This window comes from Myxozyma melibiosi, assembly GCF_037950935.1.
Source record: "Myxozyma melibiosi strain Phaff 52-87 chromosome Unknown BZA70scaffold_7, whole genome shotgun sequence".
NCBI classification, from domain to species: Eukaryota; Fungi; Ascomycota; class Lipomycetes; order Lipomycetales; family Lipomycetaceae; genus Myxozyma; species Myxozyma melibiosi.
In genome coordinates, this window is record NW_027042921.1 from 599,221 (window position 1) to 617,155 (window position 17,935).

At 50.3% G+C, this 17,935-nt stretch overlaps 9 protein-coding genes and 1 non-coding gene across 10 annotated transcripts; 1 reads left to right on the forward strand and 9 right to left on the reverse strand.

Moving 5' to 3' along the window:
- Positions 1 to 679: 679 nt before the first annotated feature.
- On the reverse strand, positions 680 to 1,955 carry BZA70DRAFT_185906 (PRA1 family protein-domain-containing protein). Its single transcript, XM_064909987.1, has 6 exons — positions 1,711 to 1,955; positions 1,615 to 1,641; positions 1,329 to 1,541; positions 1,147 to 1,207; positions 1,041 to 1,091; positions 680 to 983 (listed from the first exon to the last, which is right to left on the reverse strand). The coding sequence occupies exons 1-6, from the start codon at positions 1,735 to 1,737 to the stop codon at positions 847 to 849; spliced, it is 516 nt and encodes a 171-aa protein (XP_064767871.1). The 5' UTR covers positions 1,738 to 1,955; the 3' UTR covers positions 680 to 846.
- A 1-nt stretch (position 1,956) lies between these two features.
- BZA70DRAFT_185899 (uncharacterized protein) lies at positions 1,957 to 3,309 on the reverse strand. Its single transcript, XM_064909986.1, has one exon. The coding sequence runs from the start codon at positions 3,195 to 3,197 to the stop codon at positions 2,022 to 2,024; it is 1,176 nt and encodes a 391-aa protein (XP_064767872.1). The 5' UTR covers positions 3,198 to 3,309; the 3' UTR covers positions 1,957 to 2,021.
- A 401-nt stretch (positions 3,310 to 3,710) lies between these two features.
- Positions 3,711 to 5,172, reverse strand: BZA70DRAFT_280126 (uncharacterized protein). The gene is made up of 3 exons (XM_064912895.1): positions 4,689 to 5,172; positions 4,339 to 4,547; positions 3,711 to 4,275 (listed from the first exon to the last, which is right to left on the reverse strand). Exons 1-3 carry the CDS (start codon positions 4,977 to 4,979, stop codon positions 3,999 to 4,001), a joined length of 777 nt encoding a protein of 258 aa, XP_064767873.1. The 5' UTR covers positions 4,980 to 5,172; the 3' UTR covers positions 3,711 to 3,998.
- Positions 5,173 to 5,176: 4 nt separating this feature from the next.
- Positions 5,177 to 7,012, reverse strand: BZA70DRAFT_280128 (putative 26S proteasome non-ATPase regulatory subunit 9). The gene is made up of 5 exons (XM_064912896.1): positions 6,421 to 7,012; positions 6,263 to 6,335; positions 5,948 to 6,192; positions 5,747 to 5,848; positions 5,177 to 5,681 (listed from the first exon to the last, which is right to left on the reverse strand). The coding sequence occupies exons 1-5, from the start codon at positions 6,607 to 6,609 to the stop codon at positions 5,550 to 5,552; spliced, it is 741 nt and encodes a 246-aa protein (XP_064767874.1). The 5' UTR covers positions 6,610 to 7,012; the 3' UTR covers positions 5,177 to 5,549.
- BZA70DRAFT_t54 lies at positions 6,937 to 7,010 on the reverse strand. Its single transcript has one exon. It is a non-coding gene; the product is annotated as a tRNA-Met (tRNA).
- A 152-nt stretch (positions 7,013 to 7,164) lies between the features above and the next one.
- BZA70DRAFT_305091 (uncharacterized protein) lies at positions 7,165 to 9,436 on the reverse strand (the record flags this gene model as incomplete). The annotated part of the gene is made up of 2 exons (XM_064914785.1): positions 7,165 to 8,362; positions 8,442 to 9,436. The coding sequence occupies 2 exons, from the start codon at positions 9,434 to 9,436 to the stop codon at positions 7,351 to 7,353; spliced, it is 2,007 nt and encodes a 668-aa protein (XP_064767875.1). The 3' UTR covers positions 7,165 to 7,350.
- A 480-nt stretch (positions 9,437 to 9,916) lies between these two features.
- On the reverse strand, positions 9,917 to 11,172 carry BZA70DRAFT_280134 (putative peroxisomal protein). The gene is made up of 5 exons (XM_064912897.1): positions 11,047 to 11,172; positions 10,713 to 10,778; positions 10,555 to 10,645; positions 10,383 to 10,490; positions 9,917 to 10,326 (listed from the first exon to the last, which is right to left on the reverse strand). Exons 1-5 carry the CDS (start codon positions 11,060 to 11,062, stop codon positions 10,095 to 10,097), a joined length of 513 nt encoding a protein of 170 aa, XP_064767876.1. The 5' UTR covers positions 11,063 to 11,172; the 3' UTR covers positions 9,917 to 10,094.
- Positions 11,173 to 11,793: 621 nt separating this feature from the next.
- Positions 11,794 to 13,275, reverse strand: BZA70DRAFT_268041 (magnesium transporter NIPA-domain-containing protein; the record flags this gene model as incomplete). The annotated part of the gene is made up of 2 exons (XM_064911136.1): positions 11,794 to 12,936; positions 13,015 to 13,275. The coding sequence occupies 2 exons, from the start codon at positions 13,273 to 13,275 to the stop codon at positions 11,794 to 11,796; spliced, it is 1,404 nt and encodes a 467-aa protein (XP_064767877.1).
- Positions 13,276 to 14,253: 978 nt separating this feature from the next.
- Positions 14,254 to 14,964, forward strand: BZA70DRAFT_239309 (putative V-type proton ATPase subunit E; the record flags this gene model as incomplete). The annotated part of the gene is made up of 3 exons (XM_064910471.1): positions 14,254 to 14,523; positions 14,586 to 14,749; positions 14,814 to 14,964. Coding segments are annotated over 3 exons (585 nt in total), but the record flags the coding sequence as incomplete, so codon positions are not given.
- A 359-nt stretch (positions 14,965 to 15,323) lies between these two features.
- BZA70DRAFT_290160 (uncharacterized protein) lies at positions 15,324 to 15,980 on the reverse strand (the record flags this gene model as incomplete). Its single annotated transcript, XM_064914187.1, has 1 exon — positions 15,324 to 15,980. The coding sequence occupies one exon, from the start codon at positions 15,978 to 15,980 to the stop codon at positions 15,324 to 15,326; it is 657 nt and encodes a 218-aa protein (XP_064767879.1).
- Between the last annotated feature and the right edge of the window lie 1,955 nt (positions 15,981 to 17,935).

Here is a 17,935-nt window from a genome sequence, read left to right on the forward strand (position 1 = left end):
CAAGTCCACAACTAAGCAAGGAGTATAAACACCCTCAGGATCCATACCGTTTCCCGCGCTTCGTATAGCTTCCTTCCGAGCCCGTACTGCTATACCTCCCTCCCGCTCCAAACCAACCCGCACCACCGCGCGAGTCCGCAGTCTCATGTCTTGCATCCGCGCCGACAACAACCGGCATACTAGCCCCCCTGCGATCCGCGCCGGCACCACCTGACGACGACGGACGCTGCTGGTGTGAGTAATACACCTCGTCTTCGAGCAGCGGGCTTTCTGCGCTGGCTGCGCGCCGGGACGACGACGACGACGGTTGTTGCTTTGTGCGTGTTTTCGACACGTGCAGACGGTCTTCGTGGGATGATGATGCTGATTGGAGAACGTAGCGGTTTCCTTGTTCGTCAAAGAGGACTTTGCCGCCGCCGCCGCCGCCGTTCCCTAGTGACGACGAGCGTTCACGTCTGACTTGATTCTGGGACACGAAATACGTTTCCCCTCCACCGCTACCTCCTCCGACATCACTAGATTCACTCCCTGAGCTTGTACTTCTGAACCTGTCAAACCACCTTGATCTGCTGCTTGTGCTTGCCGAGCTGACGTATCCGTCGTTTGCTTCGTCCCCAGTCCAATTCCCTCCGTTTTTCTTTTTATTTTTCCTCAGTCTCGCCTCGCCATTATTGATATTGATATTACTTTGATTACTTCTTCCGCCCACCTCCCTATTCATCCGTCTAGACCCACCCGGCAAGACCGGCAATTCCCCAGCAGCATACTGGTTCTGGTAATAACGACTTTGATTGCTGCTGCTGCCGGAGAGACCGCCTGGACCTGCCGCTCCATTAGTTCCCCGGTCTAGACGGCTGATTCGGAAAAAGCAGACTCAATGGGCTTGTCGAGGATGGCGGCGTGGCCGAGAATGGCGACGCAGGAGGCGCCGAGGAGCCAGAGGATGGTCGAGAAGGGGGAGGCTAGAATGCCGAGAGGGAGAGCTGTCGAGGGTGTTAGCTACACCGACTGGTGTGTGAGTGATGAAAGAGAGAGCATACCGATGATCAAGAGACCGACATAGAGTTGAGACGTAGTCAGACGCGTAAAACCTGGACAGCATTAGTACGCACGACCAAGGCATAAACTAGAAAAAAGTACGCATACCCAAGTTCAGGTCCTGTCCCTTCAAGTAGTTTATACCATAAAGACCAGCAGTAACAAAGATCTAAACAACAAACACAATCAGCACAAGCACGTTCCAAATCGCGCGCATGCGTAAAATAGAAGCATTAAGCCTCAAAGAAGGCCGGCCGCACGCGCATATCTCAGCGAGATCAAACCCGTACCAGGACAAACAGCAGCAGCATGTTTGTGAGCAGACTGTAGACCGAGAGCATGGCAAAGACAACGAGGTAATTTGCCGAGAAGTAGGTCAGGTTGAAGGACACGCGGCTCTGGACTTCGCCCATGTTGTTGGGCTTGGAGACGCGCTTGAAGTCGAAGAACTCGCCGGCTGGGCGGATCGCGCCCACTTTTGAGCGGAGGAGCGTCGAGTCCGTCTGCGCGAAAAAAATACAGTCAGATAGATGAAGAGGATATAAATGAACTACAACTGTAGAGGTAAACACATACCTTGAACCGCTCAACGAACTGCTGCACCTAAACAACAAAAAACCACCAAGTCAGCGCGTGAACACTCCGTACGCTGCAAGTATTCATCCCACAAACCTGTATATTCTGGAAACGGATACTCATCGTCGCTGCTGCTTATAAAACTACCTATTCTCTCTTTTTATTATTCTTCTTATTAAACCCGTCTAGCCACGCAGCTGTTGTCGTTGTCGAGAAAGGTGTGAAATGGGATGTGCGCGAGACGAGTAAATGGCGGCACACAATCTGCGGCTTCCAGCGCGATGGATAAATATTTCACGCGCATGTCAGCAGCGAGGGGGCTGTGTACATTTGAGTGATATACAGTACGTGGTTACATATTCGATAGATGCAGTCTAATATATATTCGTAGATTACAATCGTATACATCAGTCAGAGTCGGAGGAGGAGTCAGAGTCTGAATCTTCGGACGACGAGCTATCAGAGCTGGAGTCCGAGTCCGAGTCAGAGCTGGAATCTGAGGAGTCCGAATCAGAGCTCGAGTCCGAATCAGAGCTGGAGTCCGAATCAGAGTCTGATTTCGCACTTGATTTCGATTTCGTCGTCTTCTCAGCTTCAGAGTCCGAGTCGTCTGAGCTGGAGTCTGAAGAGCCCGAATCTGAGTCTGAGTCTGACTTTGTAGAAGGTTTCGGTTTCGTGGCATCTTCCTCTTCTTCTCCCTCTTCAGATTCAGAGTCGGAGCTTGAGTCTGAACTTGAGTCTGAGTCTGAACTTGAGTCCGAGCCCGAGTCTGAATCTGAATCTGAGCTAGAGTCCGAGTCTGAGTCTGAATCCGAACCTGAACTGGATGATGAGGATGCCGATGACGACGATGACTCGGAAGAAGAGGATGACGACGACGACGCGGAAGAAGAAGATGCTGATGACGACGACGAAGAGTCAGATTCACTGCCAGACTCATCATCACTACTCTCATCACTACTCTCATCACTTGACTCCTGCTCCTCTCCAACCAAAGCCGTCAACACCTTAGTCGCCCACGCAACCATATTCTCATCGTAAACCACCCCCTTTACCTCCCCGCTTTCCTTCCCATCCTTCTCTTGATCCTCCGCGGCCTTCTTCCCGCCTTTAACTTTCCTCGCATCGCCAATAATCCGCTCCCTCGCCCCTCCCTCCGGTAATCCTTCAAGATACTCCAAAACCGGCCCATGCCACGACTCCGGCAACACCACCTCCGTCGAAAACAAATGCCGGATAACCCAGTTCTGTTTCTGCTTTGAAAACTTCCACGCGCCGCGATCGCCCGCGTAGGCGTCGAGGTACCGCTTATACTCCGCGTACTGCTCGTCTACCGTCGGCGGCGCTTTGATCTCCTGGGTTTTCTTCGCGCGGTCCTTGGTTTTCTCCCGCTTGGGTTTCTTCTTGGCCGGCTCGTCTGTCGTAGCCGCTGCTGCTGTTGTTGTTGTTGAACTCGACGTCGTCTTATCATCGCCATCGTCTGATTTCTCAACCACCTCTTTCGCAACTTGCTTCACCCCCTCCCCCTCCTCCTCCTCCTCCTTCCTCTTCCTCTTCTTCAAGTTCTCGTCTTTCTTCGCCATATCTCTGTCTGTCTATATCCTCTCAATCTATCTCGTGTCGTCTGCTCAAACCAAACACATGACCAGATCAGCAAAGACATACAACATCCCAGCCAAGGCCCATATTTTTTTTTTCAATTCCCAATTTCGGCAAATATTAAAGTTTAAACGGTTTAGAGTTTATATGTTCAGTCCTCTCTTGTTTGCTGTATGCTGAGCAGCTGCTGTGATATCGGCATTGTTTAGAAGAACCTGTTGTGGTTCTCGATAGTGGTTCTTTTCACTGAGTGCATTAAAAAGACGTCTAGATGTATACTCTGTGAAAAAGGTGCTGCGTTTGTTGCTTGTAGAGAGACGGTGAAGAACTAGGAATCGGCAACTGCGGACACACACGAGGAGTCACTACAGAGTGCAAACTCCATCGCCGCCGACAGAAACGCGTGCTTTTTCTTGACTTGTTATCGTCATTGTACCCATTCAGATGCGAGCTTATATACTGCTCTTGATTAAAACCATACGTGGAATTATACCGATAGATATCGGGCTATGAGACGTTCAGGTTTTTCAAGTCATATATAAATATACATTCAATTAATACTCGAGCAAAGATTACAGAATTATAAACATGGCAAGATCAAAAAACATAAGAACGACAAGTACAGCATACTAAACCTCGTCAAACTATATCTTTCGCTCCCGTTCCGTGCATTTTCCTCATTCTTTTCTCTCTCCGCCTTCATTCATTTCTCGTTCATCGTCCACCCACAATTCCACCACCGCGGGCGACAAAAAATATTACAAAGAGAAGTGATTCTCAATTATCTATTTTGTAGCCTTCTTGCCGGTCTTCTTGACAGCGCGCGGCTTGGGGCTCTTCGACCGCAAATGGTGCTCGGGGATCCAGCTCTCGTCGTAGCCCTTGGCGTTGACGCTCGTAGACTGCGCTGCGGATTCGGCGGTGACGGTGGAAGCGGCGGCAGGGGCGGCGCGCTTCTTGGTGGCCTTCTTCTTGGGGAAGTACTTGGGCTGGATGTAAGAAGTGAAGGTGTAGTATCCAGCGGCGCCGAACAAGGCAATGAGGATAAGGTACAAGAAGAGCCTGAAAAAGACTAGTTAGCAGTTGTCCGCGAGTCGATATTAGTTCAACAAAACAATATCTTACATCTGAGGATCAAAGATCGAAAGAGGCGGGTCCTCGACATAAACGGTCGAGTTGTAGCTAAGGTACTGGACAAGCTGGCCCTCGTACTCAATCACCAGCACGATTCTAAGGAAATACTCCTTAGGCTCGACGTCGACGACAAAGCTGTACGGGACCGGGACCTTCGAGTGAGGCGGAATCTGGATAGGACCCACACGGGTTGCGGTGATCTATATCGAGAGAAAAAAACGGAAAAAGTCAGCGAATGCTCAATTAACAGAGATATCCTCGGTGGATTGACTTCAAGCAATCCGTCCCCACAGCTACACCAAGCATCACAACCTCTCACGAAAACCAGAGACTCGACTTACGTTCTCAAACGGAACATCCTTGCCAACCTGGAAGAGTGCCCCACCAGCAATCTGCACGATAGCCTCGTTCTCCTCATCGTTCGCGAGCGAGATCTCGAGATTGGTCGACACGGTGTTGAGCACCACGGGCGTCAACGGACTCGTGCTGTCCAGGAACTTGGTCTCGAGCACAAACTTGGGCGCGATCGCATCCTCGGCGTCGTCGTCAAACTCCTGTGCCCGCACCGACGCCGTCGTCGTCGCCAGCGCGGCGACTAAGAACCCAAGCAGTGCTTTCGTCGTAAACTTCATAATGTTCTTCTTTATAATGTCAATTCAAACAACAGCAACAACAACAACAACCAAAAATGCTGCAAATGCGTGTGCAGAAAGAAGAATGGAGTTATCCTTTTTGTTGTGGTCTGGCGTCAATTCGAGTTTGATGAGCTTTTAGAAGCCAAGTGGACACTGCTCGGGAAAACCCTAAGCCTCGAAGATATCTGAGATTTCGACTGTTTGCTCTCTTTCTTTCTTATTGTTATCGCAATTGTTTTGAAGGTTCTTTTATATATTAATTAAGGCCTCCGGATAGATTATGGCTATTGCTTTAAGCTTGAATGGTGTGGGTAGGCTGACGCCAGCTATACTACCTTGCGGCGATTGATATACGTCAAGTTAAGGCTATCATCCCCTCGGACTATCTCGATAGATACTTGCACAAGACAGCAATCCGATAGACTACCCTCGGAATCAATAGCTCAGCTGCAGTTTCATCACTAGCCAACCCAATAGTCCCACAAAAATCTGATATGCATTTCCCTGCAATCTTTCATTCTAAACCACCCAGGATACAATGCTAAACCCACCACCACAACCACCGTCTCAGAGCGGTATAATATGACATCCTAACGTCCCCCTACCTCCCCACCCAGACCGCGGCGTCAATTGGATATTAATCTGTGCTCGTGCCTGCGCGCCGCCAATGTCGCGGATCAGGGAGATCTCGATCGGTCTCTGCGCACGTTAGATCGTTAATGTCTTGTCTGTGTGATATCAAAAGTGTTTGTGGATATACTCACGCCTTGGTTTTGCTGGACCACTGTGGATAGCCGCGAAAGATGCTGATGGTTCTCCGCGTTCACGTCTCCAAACTTGACGATCTTGTCACCTCTAAGCAGGCCCTATAGAAATGAAAATAAACCACACGTCAGCTCCATTTCCCAGCCTTCAGCTCTATACAACGTTCCACAAAACCAGACACAGTATGAAAAGAAACATACAGCTTCATGAGCAGGACTCCGATCTTCTACCGAATTCACGACCGCGAACGCGACCCCATCCACCTCTGCGCCCGCGCCATTACCGACGCCGCCGCCTCGATTCAGGAGCATGCCAGAGGCAAGCCCGCCGGAAGACATTGCTTCGCGTATACTGGCGTGGTGCTCGTGCAGGACTTCTTCCATTTGTAGCATCAGACGCTTGAGATCGTTGCGGAGACGGATGACTCGTGTTCGCGTGATCCGCACTTTACGGCGGGGATAGGAGGTTAGCTGATGTCCTGACTTCAAGTTCGATTAAAAGCAGTAAAGGCATACCTTGCGCAACATCTATATCGTCTCGCGGGAACCCATCAGACGTCAGCAGCGGTGTGCTCATATCAACATGATGCTAGAGATCAGATCAGCACTCAACCGCAATCACTCCCCCTCCCACACCCACTCCCTCCAAACAACACACAGACAAATCACCATACCGATTCCAGAACCTGAATAAGCGAGTCAAGCTCATCCTCCAGCGCCCGCCGCTGCCGCATCAACTCCTCCAATCTACTCGACGACGACGACGATGCCAATGACGTCTGTGGAAACCTCACTCGCGCAACAGACGGGTCATGGATATTCTGCCTTCTGTCCTCCCCGCTATTCCCTGTATGATTCTCCATCGCCGCTCTCAGTCTCTCCGGTCCAACTGGTATACGATCACGAGTAGTCCAAAAGTTCTTTGAGGTAGATCGGGGGGTCAATAAGGCTTACTAACTAAAAATGAGGGTTGGGAGGTTTCCATTCACTCTCTCTCTCTATATTCAGTATGCCTACCGTACTCTTGTCATATAATCAGAACCTAAAAGATTCGCGTACCTTCAGACTCCTAGCACGTTAACCCCATCCGCAGCGTTGCTCTAGTTCACCAATTGACAAAAAACAATTCTCATAAATCTCATCATGAATCTGATAAAAAAAAATTTCTAAAGTAGAAATAAAAAAATCTTTGCCCCGGGTGGGAGTCGAACCCACGACCTTGAGATTATGAGACTCACGCTTTAACCAACTAAGCCACCAAGGCATTTTTTAATTTTTAAAAAATATGTGCCTTTATAAAGTCCTAGCAGTTCCTTCTACACACGATTTCTGCTGTAACAGGTCAGCTATTAAATCGGTATGTATGCTGCTTCATTTCTGTGGTGAATCATGATGAAGTCATGAAGTTATAAGATTGACGGACATAAAGAGTTAAAACTTGGAGATTTATTACTACTTCAAGCCAAGTAAACCTATCATAAACCCATATCTTTGAACACAGACTCTCTTGTCATCTTCGAAATACCCATAACAATCCACCTAATTATACAACATAAAAAACAAAGACAAAGAAAAAAAGACTTTGAGATGCTGATTACAAATTTCTACCATCTTGCAGTATCTCTATACGTTGGATCCATGACCACAGACGCCAACACATTGTTATCAGAAGCAGTCTCACTAGTCGTAGATTGCATCGCAGCAGCTTCGGTGGAAACAAGAGCACCAGCAGCAGATTCACGATTAGCGAAAGATTGGGTGGAACGCATCAGGTCGCTGTCAAACGAGATCTTGGAAATAGTCACGTCACCGTCTTCAACAGCAACTTTTGCACCCGGTCGCTCAGACGTCTTGTTACTTGCGCGGTCCCAATCAGGCGAAAACCCGCTCGTCCCCGTAAAAACGGAAGACGCCCCTGCTCTTTCCTCCGAAGTCAATGACAGAGCGGTCGAGCGAGAAGTGGGGATCCCATAGTGAGGAAAGAAACTCGACAATTTGCGCACTTTCGTCGATTGCTCTGCCACCATCCCGAGAAACGGATTTTTACTCGTGGTGCTCGTGATGCTGCTCGACATTCTGACAGTACCATCTCGCGCACCCGGAGGCTGTTCACTAGCTGAAGAAGAGCTGTTCGCATTCAGAGGCGCTCTGGAACTCTCAGTGACAGAATCGGGTTTGTTGATAGTCCAGGTTGGGGAAGGGGTATACAAATTCTCAGATAACGAGCTAGAACGCCATTCTTGCGCCGGCACCTTCAGAAGATCAGACGCCTCTCTAGAATCATTCCGCATTCGAGACGCATCGTCGACATTACAGGAGGCAAATACTTCAGACAGAGGTCTATCGACCGACCGCAGACGAGCTCGCTGGGGACTTCTCTCGCCGTCAGTCTCGCGCGAGGCTTCGGAGTTTGAGAAGAGCTTATACAGTTTGTCGCGCACACTTCCTAGTTTCCATGCGGTATTAGTCGAGGATGACACATTGCGGGATGTAGGGTCCTGCCGGGATTGGTCAGACGGAGACGCTCGTGAGGGTTCCCCGGGTACTCTAAATCTTCCAATCTCAGTAACCTCTTCAGCGGCATAGAAGGAAGTGGTAGACACAACAGCCGGTTGCCTATAAATAATGCAATGCAATGTTAGTAAATGTCATCAGATATCGCACTTTTGTCATTGGGTTAGTTTCTGGTTCGTACGACGAAGGTACAGGCGGAGCTCGTCGCTTTGAATAATTCGGAAACACGGTCTTCACGTTAGCAATCCTTGGCTTCTGAGCAGGTGGCGCGTTGTTATCCTCTGTCGCTGATGCAGTGGCGGTAGAGCCACGATCTTGCAGACGGCGGATGAAAGACATATAAGAGGACGTCGAGTGATTCGTTTTTTGCTGCTGCTGATGTTGCGATTGCTGCTGACGCAATCGACGAGGCTCAAGGGGCGGAACCTGAGAGATAGCATACAGACTATCTGATTCACCACCGAAGCTATCATTTGTGCGATCAATAAGAATGGCAGACTGCTGCCCGGCATCGCCTTCGACACCCGTCTGGCGACGCGGTTCTCCCGAAAATTGCCTGAATCCCAGATACGGATTGTATGAATCACTTTCTCGGTGCTGCTGCTGCGGTAGATCACCAAGCTCACTTGGCTCATCAAACAAATACTCGCGCGCAGCACTTTCAGCCACTTGAGACTGCAGCATTTCATTCTCAAGACGATCTACTTCCTCGACATCAATAACAGAGCTGACTGTCTTCCGGCCCTTGCGATCAAACGAAAACATGCCCTTCACGCTCTGCAAAAACGTCTTGCGGCCTCGTCCGGAAACCGTACCACCGCTGCCGCCGCTACTGACGACGGCGCCTGGTTTACCAGGAGCGTACGCGTATCCCGAAGATTGCGGCTGAGGGACTGGCCCCCGTCGCCGCAGACTGTACGTCGGTTTCCCTGTCATGGTCTTGCTCCTGAAAAGACTGCCCGTATCTCTGTAGGTCGTACTTCTAACCGACTCATGGCGCGAAAGCGACCCGTAAACAGACCCGTCCGCCACGCTGCGCGCTGCTGCCGCGGCCGCTGCAGCGGCGTCGTTGGCAGCCGTAGCGGCCACGTCTTGCGGCGACGACAAGGTGCGCCGTCTCGCGAGTTTCATGGACGAATACTTGCGCTTGTCTCTCTCCGTCTGCGCGTCACGCATCGTCGTCCGCAGCGATCCGCCGCCGCGAGAGAGACTAGCGTGCGAGAGCGGCGGCAGGTGTGTAGAAGCCGGACGCGGGCGCGGGGCGGAGAAGCTCGCACTGGTTGTTCTGGAAGAAGCTGAGCGTGATGGTGTTCCATTTAAACGATTTAGAGGGACGGGAGCTAGACCATATGCGGTACGCGCAGCGGCTTTTGAAAGCTCATCGACTGGGGTACGTGGAAGGTGGCGCGCGGGGTAGGCGCTGTGAGTAGATGATTCCGATGGCGGACCCATTGAGCCGTGCAGAGGAAGCCGGTGAGATGATGTAGACTTCTGAAGAAAGAGTGGTGTGGAGTGGGGAGGCCGTGGTGGTCTGTGAAGCGCAATGGGAGGAGAGAGTGGTGAGAGATCAGGCGCGAGGATGAAAACAAATACGGCGCGCACAAATGAAAAGTAAACACCGCCTCTCAGTTCCAACACCGCACCCATTTAGATATTGAAGCAAAAATGAGCTATAATATATTTGATCTACATTTTACACGATTCACTCAGGTATTGGTTTGTAGTATTTACTATATAGGTAAATTCACCAGTCACGTCACATCAAAATGATACATATAATGTTATTTTCAGCAGCTCTACACAATTCATATCCCATAGCAGAACATGAAGGCATTTAGAGAGCAGCAATGACAGACTCGTAGGACGAGACAGTCAAGCCAGAGCCGGGCTCGTTGCCGACGTAGGTGATGACGCCCTTCTTGACGACGAGCGCGTAGCGGCCGGTGCGGAGACCGAATCCGGGGGGAAGCTGGAGGGTGAAGCCGAGCTTCTTGGAGAGCTCCGCGTCGGGGTCGGTGACGAAGTAGACGGAGTCGTCGGAGACCTTGTTGGCCTTGGCAAAGGCGCTGTGGATCATAGTGTTAGAAAGTGTTGAATAGATAGAGAAATGGAGTGGATGTACCTCATGACGAAAGGATCGTTGGCGGCAACGACGATGAAAACATCGACGCCCTTGGCCTTGAGATCAGACAGGTGCTCGAGGAAGGGAGGAACATGGTTCTCCATGCAACTGCACATAAAGAGATCGCGTTAGTCGCAGAGAACAAATAGTTACAAGAGAGAGAGACGCATACGTAGGAGTGAAAGCACCGGGGATGGAGACGATGACGACGGTCTTGTCGGCAAACTCCTTGTCGAAGTCCAAGGGTCCGGGGATACCGCAGGCTAGAGGATTGATGAATTAGTCAATTGATCAGTTATGAGATTGAACAGATAGATGAATTCAAGATACCCTTGATGTCCGAGGTCTCGGGGGTGATAGGGACGTAGACAAACTTGGTCTCGGTGGGGAACTTGTCTGTTCAAAAGTATGAAGTTAGCGCACGCCGACGATAGATAATCAATCAAAAAACTCAAGTCTGCTATTCGCAAGTCAGGCAACAGATGAATTGATTCATTAGAGGGAGATCGCAAGCAGACTGGCGGTAAGCCAGCTCTCGCAGCAACTTCCTCCGCCTTCCTTCGGCAGGAACGAAGACAAGTGTGACATCATCGGGACATCTGCAGACCGGCGAGCGGCAGACAGAGAGACGAAGCAGCAGAAGCAAAACAGAGCAAAACCGTACCGTTAACAGCAACCATTGTGAAGTAGTAAGATATTGGAGGAGTAGTAGTCAAAGCAGGATATGCAGCAAGAAGGAAGACGGTGGGCTGGGCGGAGGAGAAGGAGATGATAGAGAAAGGCGCAGATCGAGGCCTTAACTCTACTCAAAAGCCAAAGACAACCTCGTTTTCCCTCCGCTGCTCGCTCTCGTCCTGCTCGGCTCTGATATCACCAGTTCTTGCTATTATCTGCTATAGCCAGGCTGTATTTTACTTGTAATTGACACCTAGAATGTCTTTTATATCCACCAACACTACCGCAGCTGCCGCAGCAGCTCTCTCCTCTCGTGTGTCCTCTAACCGAGTTCCAGAGATTCACCGCTCAGACCAGGCGCCTCCTTACTAATCTGCCTTCCTTCGCCGTTCTCCGTCTCTCTTCGGCCATAACAGCAACAACAGCATCTTCATTGCGCAAGGAAATTTATTATCGTCAGTTAAACCGAACAATCACTGTCCGCAGAAAGTACAAAACGCCTCTAGAACTAAAGAATAAGAATAGCAGAACAAAAAATAGCCAAACAAGGTAAAAGAAATCAAAGAACCCCGGATTTAATCATCACCGTATCGATATACACTCACCGAACCACTCTGAAGCAATGAAAAAAAGATGCACCCTGGAGATATAAAAATAGAATAAAAGCAGAAGCAAGTAAAACCCAGAAATCTATAATACTGAAAATGCAAACAGCCAATAAGAAAACAAACCAAAACTAGCTTCGTCTTGAGCGAATCATGTTCTGTACCCGGCCAAGCAGTCCCGCAGCTCCATTAGCAGCTGCCGCACCACCAGACGAGCTGCTAGTAGTCGCCGTCAGGCTCTCGTCCGAGATCGACTCCTCTTCATCCTCGGCGTCGTTGTACGCGACCGAGATCAAATACTCGCGTCCGCTGACGTCAAGCTCGTCAGCATCATAGTCGCCTAGCTCGTCCCAGATCTCGTTGCGCTCGACAGATCCTAACTTCTTGCTCGTCCATGGCCGCGTTGCTCCTTTTGAGCTCTTTGTAGACGCGTAGCTCGACGACGTGAGTGCCGGCCGCAAACCTGTCGAGGGGAGGCCCGACTCTTCGTCGCTCGCAGAGATCAGCAACGCGTCCGACTCGGAGGCATCATCGTCAGTATTGCGGCCCGTCATAGTCGCCAGGGTCTCGGCATCATCCTTCAGAAGCGCGGCTACAGCCGGCTCGGGCGTAAGCCGCCACGAGAGGCAGGCGACGCCGACGAGCAGGATGATCGTTCCGAGGGCTACAAGGCCGATTTGCAAAGGCGACAGCCGCGAGGCTTGCTGGAAGTAAATCAGACCGTCGAGGATCGCGATGATGTTGTAGATGCAAAACACGAGAGGATAAAGCACCGAGGTCGAGCACAGCTTCAGACCCTCATGAAGGAAATATAGCTGCGTGAGCGCGAGTACGACAAGGCCGAGCAAGATAAGCCAGGTTTCGTATCGGTTGAACTGGTTGTTCTTGTTGATAACAGACTGCACGAGAAGCTCGACGGCAGACTTTGCGAGCAGGAGCGAGTGCGCGGAACCGATGCCGCTCACGACACCAAACAGCAGACCGCGGATGAGTTTTCCGCGATGGGTGTGCCCTCGCTTCCAGGTGCGCATCATACGCAGCACGACAAGCAAAACGACGGCAATGAAGATGGTGATGAAAAACCAGAGAAGGAAAGGTCGCTGTCGTAGAAGGTAGAGGAGTTCTTCGAGCGTGTGGTTGGGTTCGGGCAGTGCGCCGAATGCCGCGATCAGGATAGCTCCGGCGGTGACGAGGATGGTGCCTATGAGAGAGTATCGCGTGAAGGGTTCGGAAAGGAAGAGAGTAGCGCAGATGGAGTTGAACACGAGAGAGCTCTGTAACGCGGAAGGAAAGAAGGTCAGTACTTTGATCTAAATATATCACGAAGAACAACAGAGCAGCAAGAGACATACCGCCTGCAACGGCGCGTAAATGACGAGCGGCAGAGCCGTGATCTGGAATCCGGAACCAAAGATGTTTGTAACGAGGAAGAGACCCATGCCGAAGAGCCACCGCTTGCGTTTGTAAGGCGGCCGCTGGATCTGGCCCAGCGGCTTTTCGTCTTCGAGCATATGCGACTTGCGCTGCATGGTGAGGCCGACGGACTGTGCGGCGGAGGAGAAGATTCCGACGACGAGCCCGATGGCGATCGTCTTTCCCGAAGCCCCGCTCATGGTGAGAGAGGAGAAGTAGCAGGAGAAGGATAGGAAGAAGGAGAAGCAGAGCTGATAACAAAGGGGATGTGAGCAGCGGTGACGAAGCTGAGAACAAACCGCAGCGAGGCGGCACGTGAGTTGAGTTCTGCGCTAGTCCGAAAGAGGCAGCCGCAAAGCAGCAGCACGTGCACTCAGCGACGCGGCGGTTATGCAGCGCAGTCGCCCGATTGGGCCAATCAAGTAGGGTTCGCGGTTTATCTCACGTGATTCAAGGTTTATGGCACAAGTGAGCAAACATCACGTGCACGGGAGTGTCCACTATCGGATATGGCCCAGGCGGCTATCTTCTGCAACCGGCTTAGCTCGCCTCGACTCGACGCCTTTGCCCTTTCTCTTCCTCCTCCTCGTATCCTCACCGCCGTATCTCTACTCCCGCCAGCACAATGTCCAACACTTCTCTTACTGACGACCAGGTGGGTGCTGTTCTGTTGCTTATGCTGCTGTGCTTGCGATTGTCGGACGACCGGTCTAGGGAGCGAATTGCCTCGGGGCCTCCTTCCTTTCCTCGTCCGTTTTTCAAGTGCTCACCACCGAGAAACCAATCTAACCTCTTTTTTCTCTTCTTTTACTGCAGGTCGACACCGAGCTCAAGAAGCTCGTGCAATTCATCAAGCAGGAGGCGCTTGAGAAGGCTCGTGAGATTCAGATTAAGGTGAGCACCTCGTTTTCTGTTCTCCCTCCTGATATCTATATCGGTAGATAGGACGTATAGCGATTGCAGACCGGAGCAGAGAGCAGGTGAGGAGTAATTGAGTAGCTGAGATAGAGCATTGAGATTGATTGCTTGTTGCAATTGCTTCTCCATTTCTGCTCCTCGTCCCTACTCTGCTCCTCGCTGCTCTGCTCTGTCTGCTCGCTACTACTCGGACATCTCCTATCCGCCATGCTATCGAGTATCAAAAAACCATCAATCCAAAACACCCTCTAACAATCATCCAGGCCGACGAAGAGTTCGCCATCGAGAAGGCCAAGCTCGTCCGGTCCGAGACCGCCAACATCGACCAGGTCTACGAGCGCCGGACGAAGCAGGCCTCGCTCGCGCAGCAGATTACAAAGTCCAACATCACCAACAAGACCCGTCTCCGCGTGCTCGCCGCCCGCCAGGAGGTTCTCGACCAGGTCTTTGAGGAGGCTGCGTCCAAGCTTAGCGCTATCTCGGCCAACAAGGACAAGTACTGCGTCCTGCTCAAGGATCTGATGTTGGAGGTACTTTAGTCTTTATAATCGTACAATTGCTCTCACTTCGATGGTATTAACAATATGTTTAGGGTGCCTACATTCTCTACGAGAAGAGCATCGTCGTCTCCGCCCGTGAGGCCGACTACGACCTCATCAAGACCGGCATTCCCCTCGTCCAGGAGGAGTTCAAGAAGGCCGTCGGCACCGACTTGACCATCACCATCGACGAGTCCAACCCGATTCCCGCTGAATCGTACGTTTCCCCATCACCTCTCTTCCTCCTCATCTACATATAGCTCAACTAACAAATTCTACAGAAGCGGTGGTGTCATCCTCTACGGCTCCGCCGGCAAGATCGCAGTCACAAACACGCTCGACGAGCGTCTCAACCTCTTGAACGAGGAGTCCCTCCCCGCCATCCGGACCGCCATGTTTGGCCCCAACCCGCTGCGCAAGTTCTTTGACTAAGAAAGCATGTCTATAACTCCTTACATTTATTTATGTTTAATAGTCTTTTGTCGTGTGTGCCTGAAATAAAGAGGTGATTTTCGTTTTGTAATAAGTTTGCGTTGGCATTAATATATCGATTTCGATTTATAACACTTTTGTTTTCTTTTCCACTGTTGATTTATGACGTGGTTTCCTTTTGAATATATAGATAGACACATATTTGATCTCAGAGATGCATATTGTCTGGAACATCAATGCGGTTTGGTAACGAGGAACTATGTTCTCACCACAGCATTACATTCCACACAGCCATTCCAAAGAGTCATAACACGTTAAACAGAGAGATATATGAATTGATTGAGAGATAGAAAAGCTGATTAAAGCAAAACAAACCAGCACAGCGCCGCGGTTGATACCAGCGCTGCAAGCGAGCCGCTGCGGCGGCGGAGGTTGGATGCGTCAGAGGATGTGCTGGAGGGTGTAGATGATGTAGAAGAGGAGGAGGGTGATGGCGATGAGGAGGAGTGGAGGGGTGAAGAGGAAAGAGGGGGTGATGATGATTTGCTGGTGGACGAGGAGGATACAGAGCACGATGAAGAGATCGGGCTACTTGCCGCCACGATCTCGGACGAGCTCGACGGCAGCGCCGACGACGACGACAATACTGAAGATGAAGATGAAGACAAAGACGCAGACGTCTGCGACCTCGCAACCCCACTACTTCCACCCATCATGCTCGTCGTCTGAGCAGAACCGCTCGTCGAGCTCCCACCGATAGCCGAGACCCCGTCCTCGGCGGTGAGGATGGAGAGCTCGCTCGCGACCGCGGCGGAGTCTGTGAGTAGGCTTGAAGGGAAGTAGTGTGAGAAGATGGAGAGGATGTCGGGTGGTATTGAGGATGTTAAGAGAATTTGGTCGAGGGCGTTGAGTGATGAGGAGGAGGGGGAGGGGGTTTGTGAGGTGACTGGGTGGAGGAGGAGGGAGAGGAGGAGGAGGGGGAGGAAGAGGAGGTAGGATGAGATTCGGGGGATCATGATGGCGTTTGATGGGGGTGAGGTAGAAAGATCGAGAGATGTTTGTATACAAGAGATGTTGTATACAAGAGAACAGGTAGTGATGCTACGGTCGTCACGCGTCTTTGATGTCGCGTGCCTGATCTCTTTGCGTGAAGTGCCAGTGATTGGATGGTGACAATATCACTTTTGGAAGAGAAATGAGTTGTTGATGATTACTTGAGATTACAGAATATATCTGCATCAGATGCAGGAGATCAAGCTATGTTCCATACCATGCACCTCTTTCATCCGAGCAACGCGACTACCAAATCCATCCATACACCCCCCCTCAACTTCCATAAATACCACAACTCAAAAATACACATCTCCCTTCCTAAAACAAATTCCCAGACCCTCACCACTGCTCCTATCCTCAAACGACAGACGAGAGGGGAGAGAGAGAGAGAGAGAGAGATGAAACTATGAAGGTGGTTGGGGAAGAAGAAGAAGCAGGATTAGCCGAGCCTGAGAAAGATGGACAGAGCAGGATTCGCCCCGTTCCCCGATTTGAAGTTTGTTCGAACTTTTTAGCGTTTTCTGCCTGTATACAGAGCAGAAGTTTTAGAATAAATGTATTATGCAGAATAAAGAAAGAGAAAGACAGAGATCGAGAGATATTTGGAGAAGATAAAGAGAGTTGCAGACAAATCCAAAATGAAACCACAAAAATCACAAGCCGAAATTCCACAATCAAGTATCTTAAATCAAAACAGAATAGAGTAGAAGAATAGAAAAGGTACGCAGGACGTCAAAAGCCCTGAAACCAGGTTAGAAAGTGAAAAGTGAAAAGTGAAAAAGTGAAAAAGTGAAAAGTGAAAAAGTGAAAAAGTGAAAATAGAAATAGAGGTGGGTAGAATACGAGGACGGGAGGAGCAGGATCCGCGGACGGGGGGAAATTAATCTGGTTACTTCATCTGTGAATGAAAAAGTTTACTGGCGTTTATACCTCTTTCGGATTCTTCTATTTCGTTTGCTGGTTTTGAAGGGATGATGTAGTTTTGTTCTTCTGCGCAGGTACAGATCATGATGTCTGATAAATCCGAAAAGACAATCGTGATCCCAGATTCAAGATCACAACACAGCACCACCACACGACAACCTCCCTCGCCCGTCAAACAAACAAGGCACAAAGTCGGCTGACCGGCTGTATAGGCGAACAGACCAACTCGTATAAGCTTAAGCTCATAATTATAGTACCCTTCAACTCTGGCTGACAATCCACCGTCTTGCCTTTTTAATACAACACGGGAGAAGCTCAGGAAGGGAAGGAAGGAAAAAGTCAGATTGATCGATTCGGTTTGAGATATCACAGTTGATTTCTGTTTTGTGCAACTCGCTCAGAAGATGAAGGGTGGTGATGGGTCGAGGTGGTATATCTGCATGCAGGACGTGGTTTTAGTGAACGCAGAGAATCAGATTTGATCATTAGTTACTGACACTGGTTGGAAGACCAGCTCGCTGATACAGCTGATACATACTAGACATAATAGACAGCTTCGAGCACAGGAATGGTACAGAAACAGAGCACGAGATATGCATAAATCACATGCAGAATCATAAAAGTACAGACGCAGTCTTTCGGTATTTGGTATTCCACGCCTGCCGACTTCCAACCTTACACCCTCCTTCAGAACACAGTAGATCTACACGCTTTCCAAAAGCCGACAAGAGCACATTCTTTCCAGAAAGAAAGTCAATCGCACTCATAGTAACTATCCCAAAATCAATCTTCCAGAAGACAGATCGCAGGCTGCAGGCTGCAGAAGTGAAGTGCGCCGTACGCTTGGACCACCGGGCATCTGACATCTGATGCAGGTACGCGCCGACGAGCTAAATTAAACAACATGACAAGAGGGACTAAAGAGAAGAGAGAGAGAGGGAGGGTGGTTTGAGATGACTGGGATTTCTGGGTTTCCAGGGTAGGTACCGCTGGC

What these genes read in the sequence shown, in the direction of transcription:
- BZA70DRAFT_185906 (XM_064909987.1), bottom strand. Translation starts at nt 1,737, where the DNA reads ATGAGTATCCGTTTCCAGAATATACAG. An exon ending in AGTTCGTTGAGCGGTTCAAG is followed by an intron (nt 1,542 to 1,614) that starts GTATGTGTTTAC and finishes TTTTTCGCGCAG; the next exon opens with ACGGACTCGACGCTCCTCCG. An exon ending in TGTCGGTCTCTTGATCATCG is followed by an intron (nt 984 to 1,040) that starts GTATGCTCTCTC and finishes CACCCTCGACAG; the next exon opens with CTCTCCCTCTCGGCATTCTA.
- BZA70DRAFT_185899 (XM_064909986.1), bottom strand. Translation starts at nt 3,197, where the DNA reads ATGGCGAAGAAAGACGAGAACTTGAAGAAGAGGAAGAGGAAGGAGGAG.
- BZA70DRAFT_280126 (XM_064912895.1), bottom strand. Translation starts at nt 4,979, where the DNA reads ATGAAGTTTACGACGAAAGCACTGCTTGGGTTCTTAGTCGCCGCGCTG. An exon ending in AGGATGTTCCGTTTGAGAAC is followed by an intron (nt 4,548 to 4,688) that starts GTAAGTCGAGTC and finishes CTCTCGATATAG; the next exon opens with ATCACCGCAACCCGTGTGGG. An exon ending in TCGATCTTTGATCCTCAGAT is followed by an intron (nt 4,276 to 4,338) that starts GTAAGATATTGT and finishes AGTCTTTTTCAG; the next exon opens with GCTCTTCTTGTACCTTATCC.
- BZA70DRAFT_280128 (XM_064912896.1), bottom strand. Translation starts at nt 6,609, where the DNA reads ATGGAGAATCATACAGGGAATAGCGGGGAGGACAGAAGGCAGAATATC. An exon ending in TTATTCAGGTTCTGGAATCG is followed by an intron (nt 6,336 to 6,420) that starts GTATGGTGATTT and finishes TCTGATCTCTAG; the next exon opens with CATCATGTTGATATGAGCAC. An exon ending in CGATATAGATGTTGCGCAAG is followed by an intron (nt 6,193 to 6,262) that starts GTATGCCTTTAC and finishes CCCGCCGTAAAG; the next exon opens with TGCGGATCACGCGAACACGA.
- BZA70DRAFT_280134 (XM_064912897.1), bottom strand. An exon ending in CGAGACCTCGGACATCAAGG is followed by an intron (nt 10,646 to 10,712) that starts GTATCTTGAATT and finishes TCAATCCTCTAG; the next exon opens with CCTGCGGTATCCCCGGACCC. An exon ending in CCCGGTGCTTTCACTCCTAC is followed by an intron (nt 10,491 to 10,554) that starts GTATGCGTCTCT and finishes CTTTATGTGCAG; the next exon opens with TTGCATGGAGAACCATGTTC.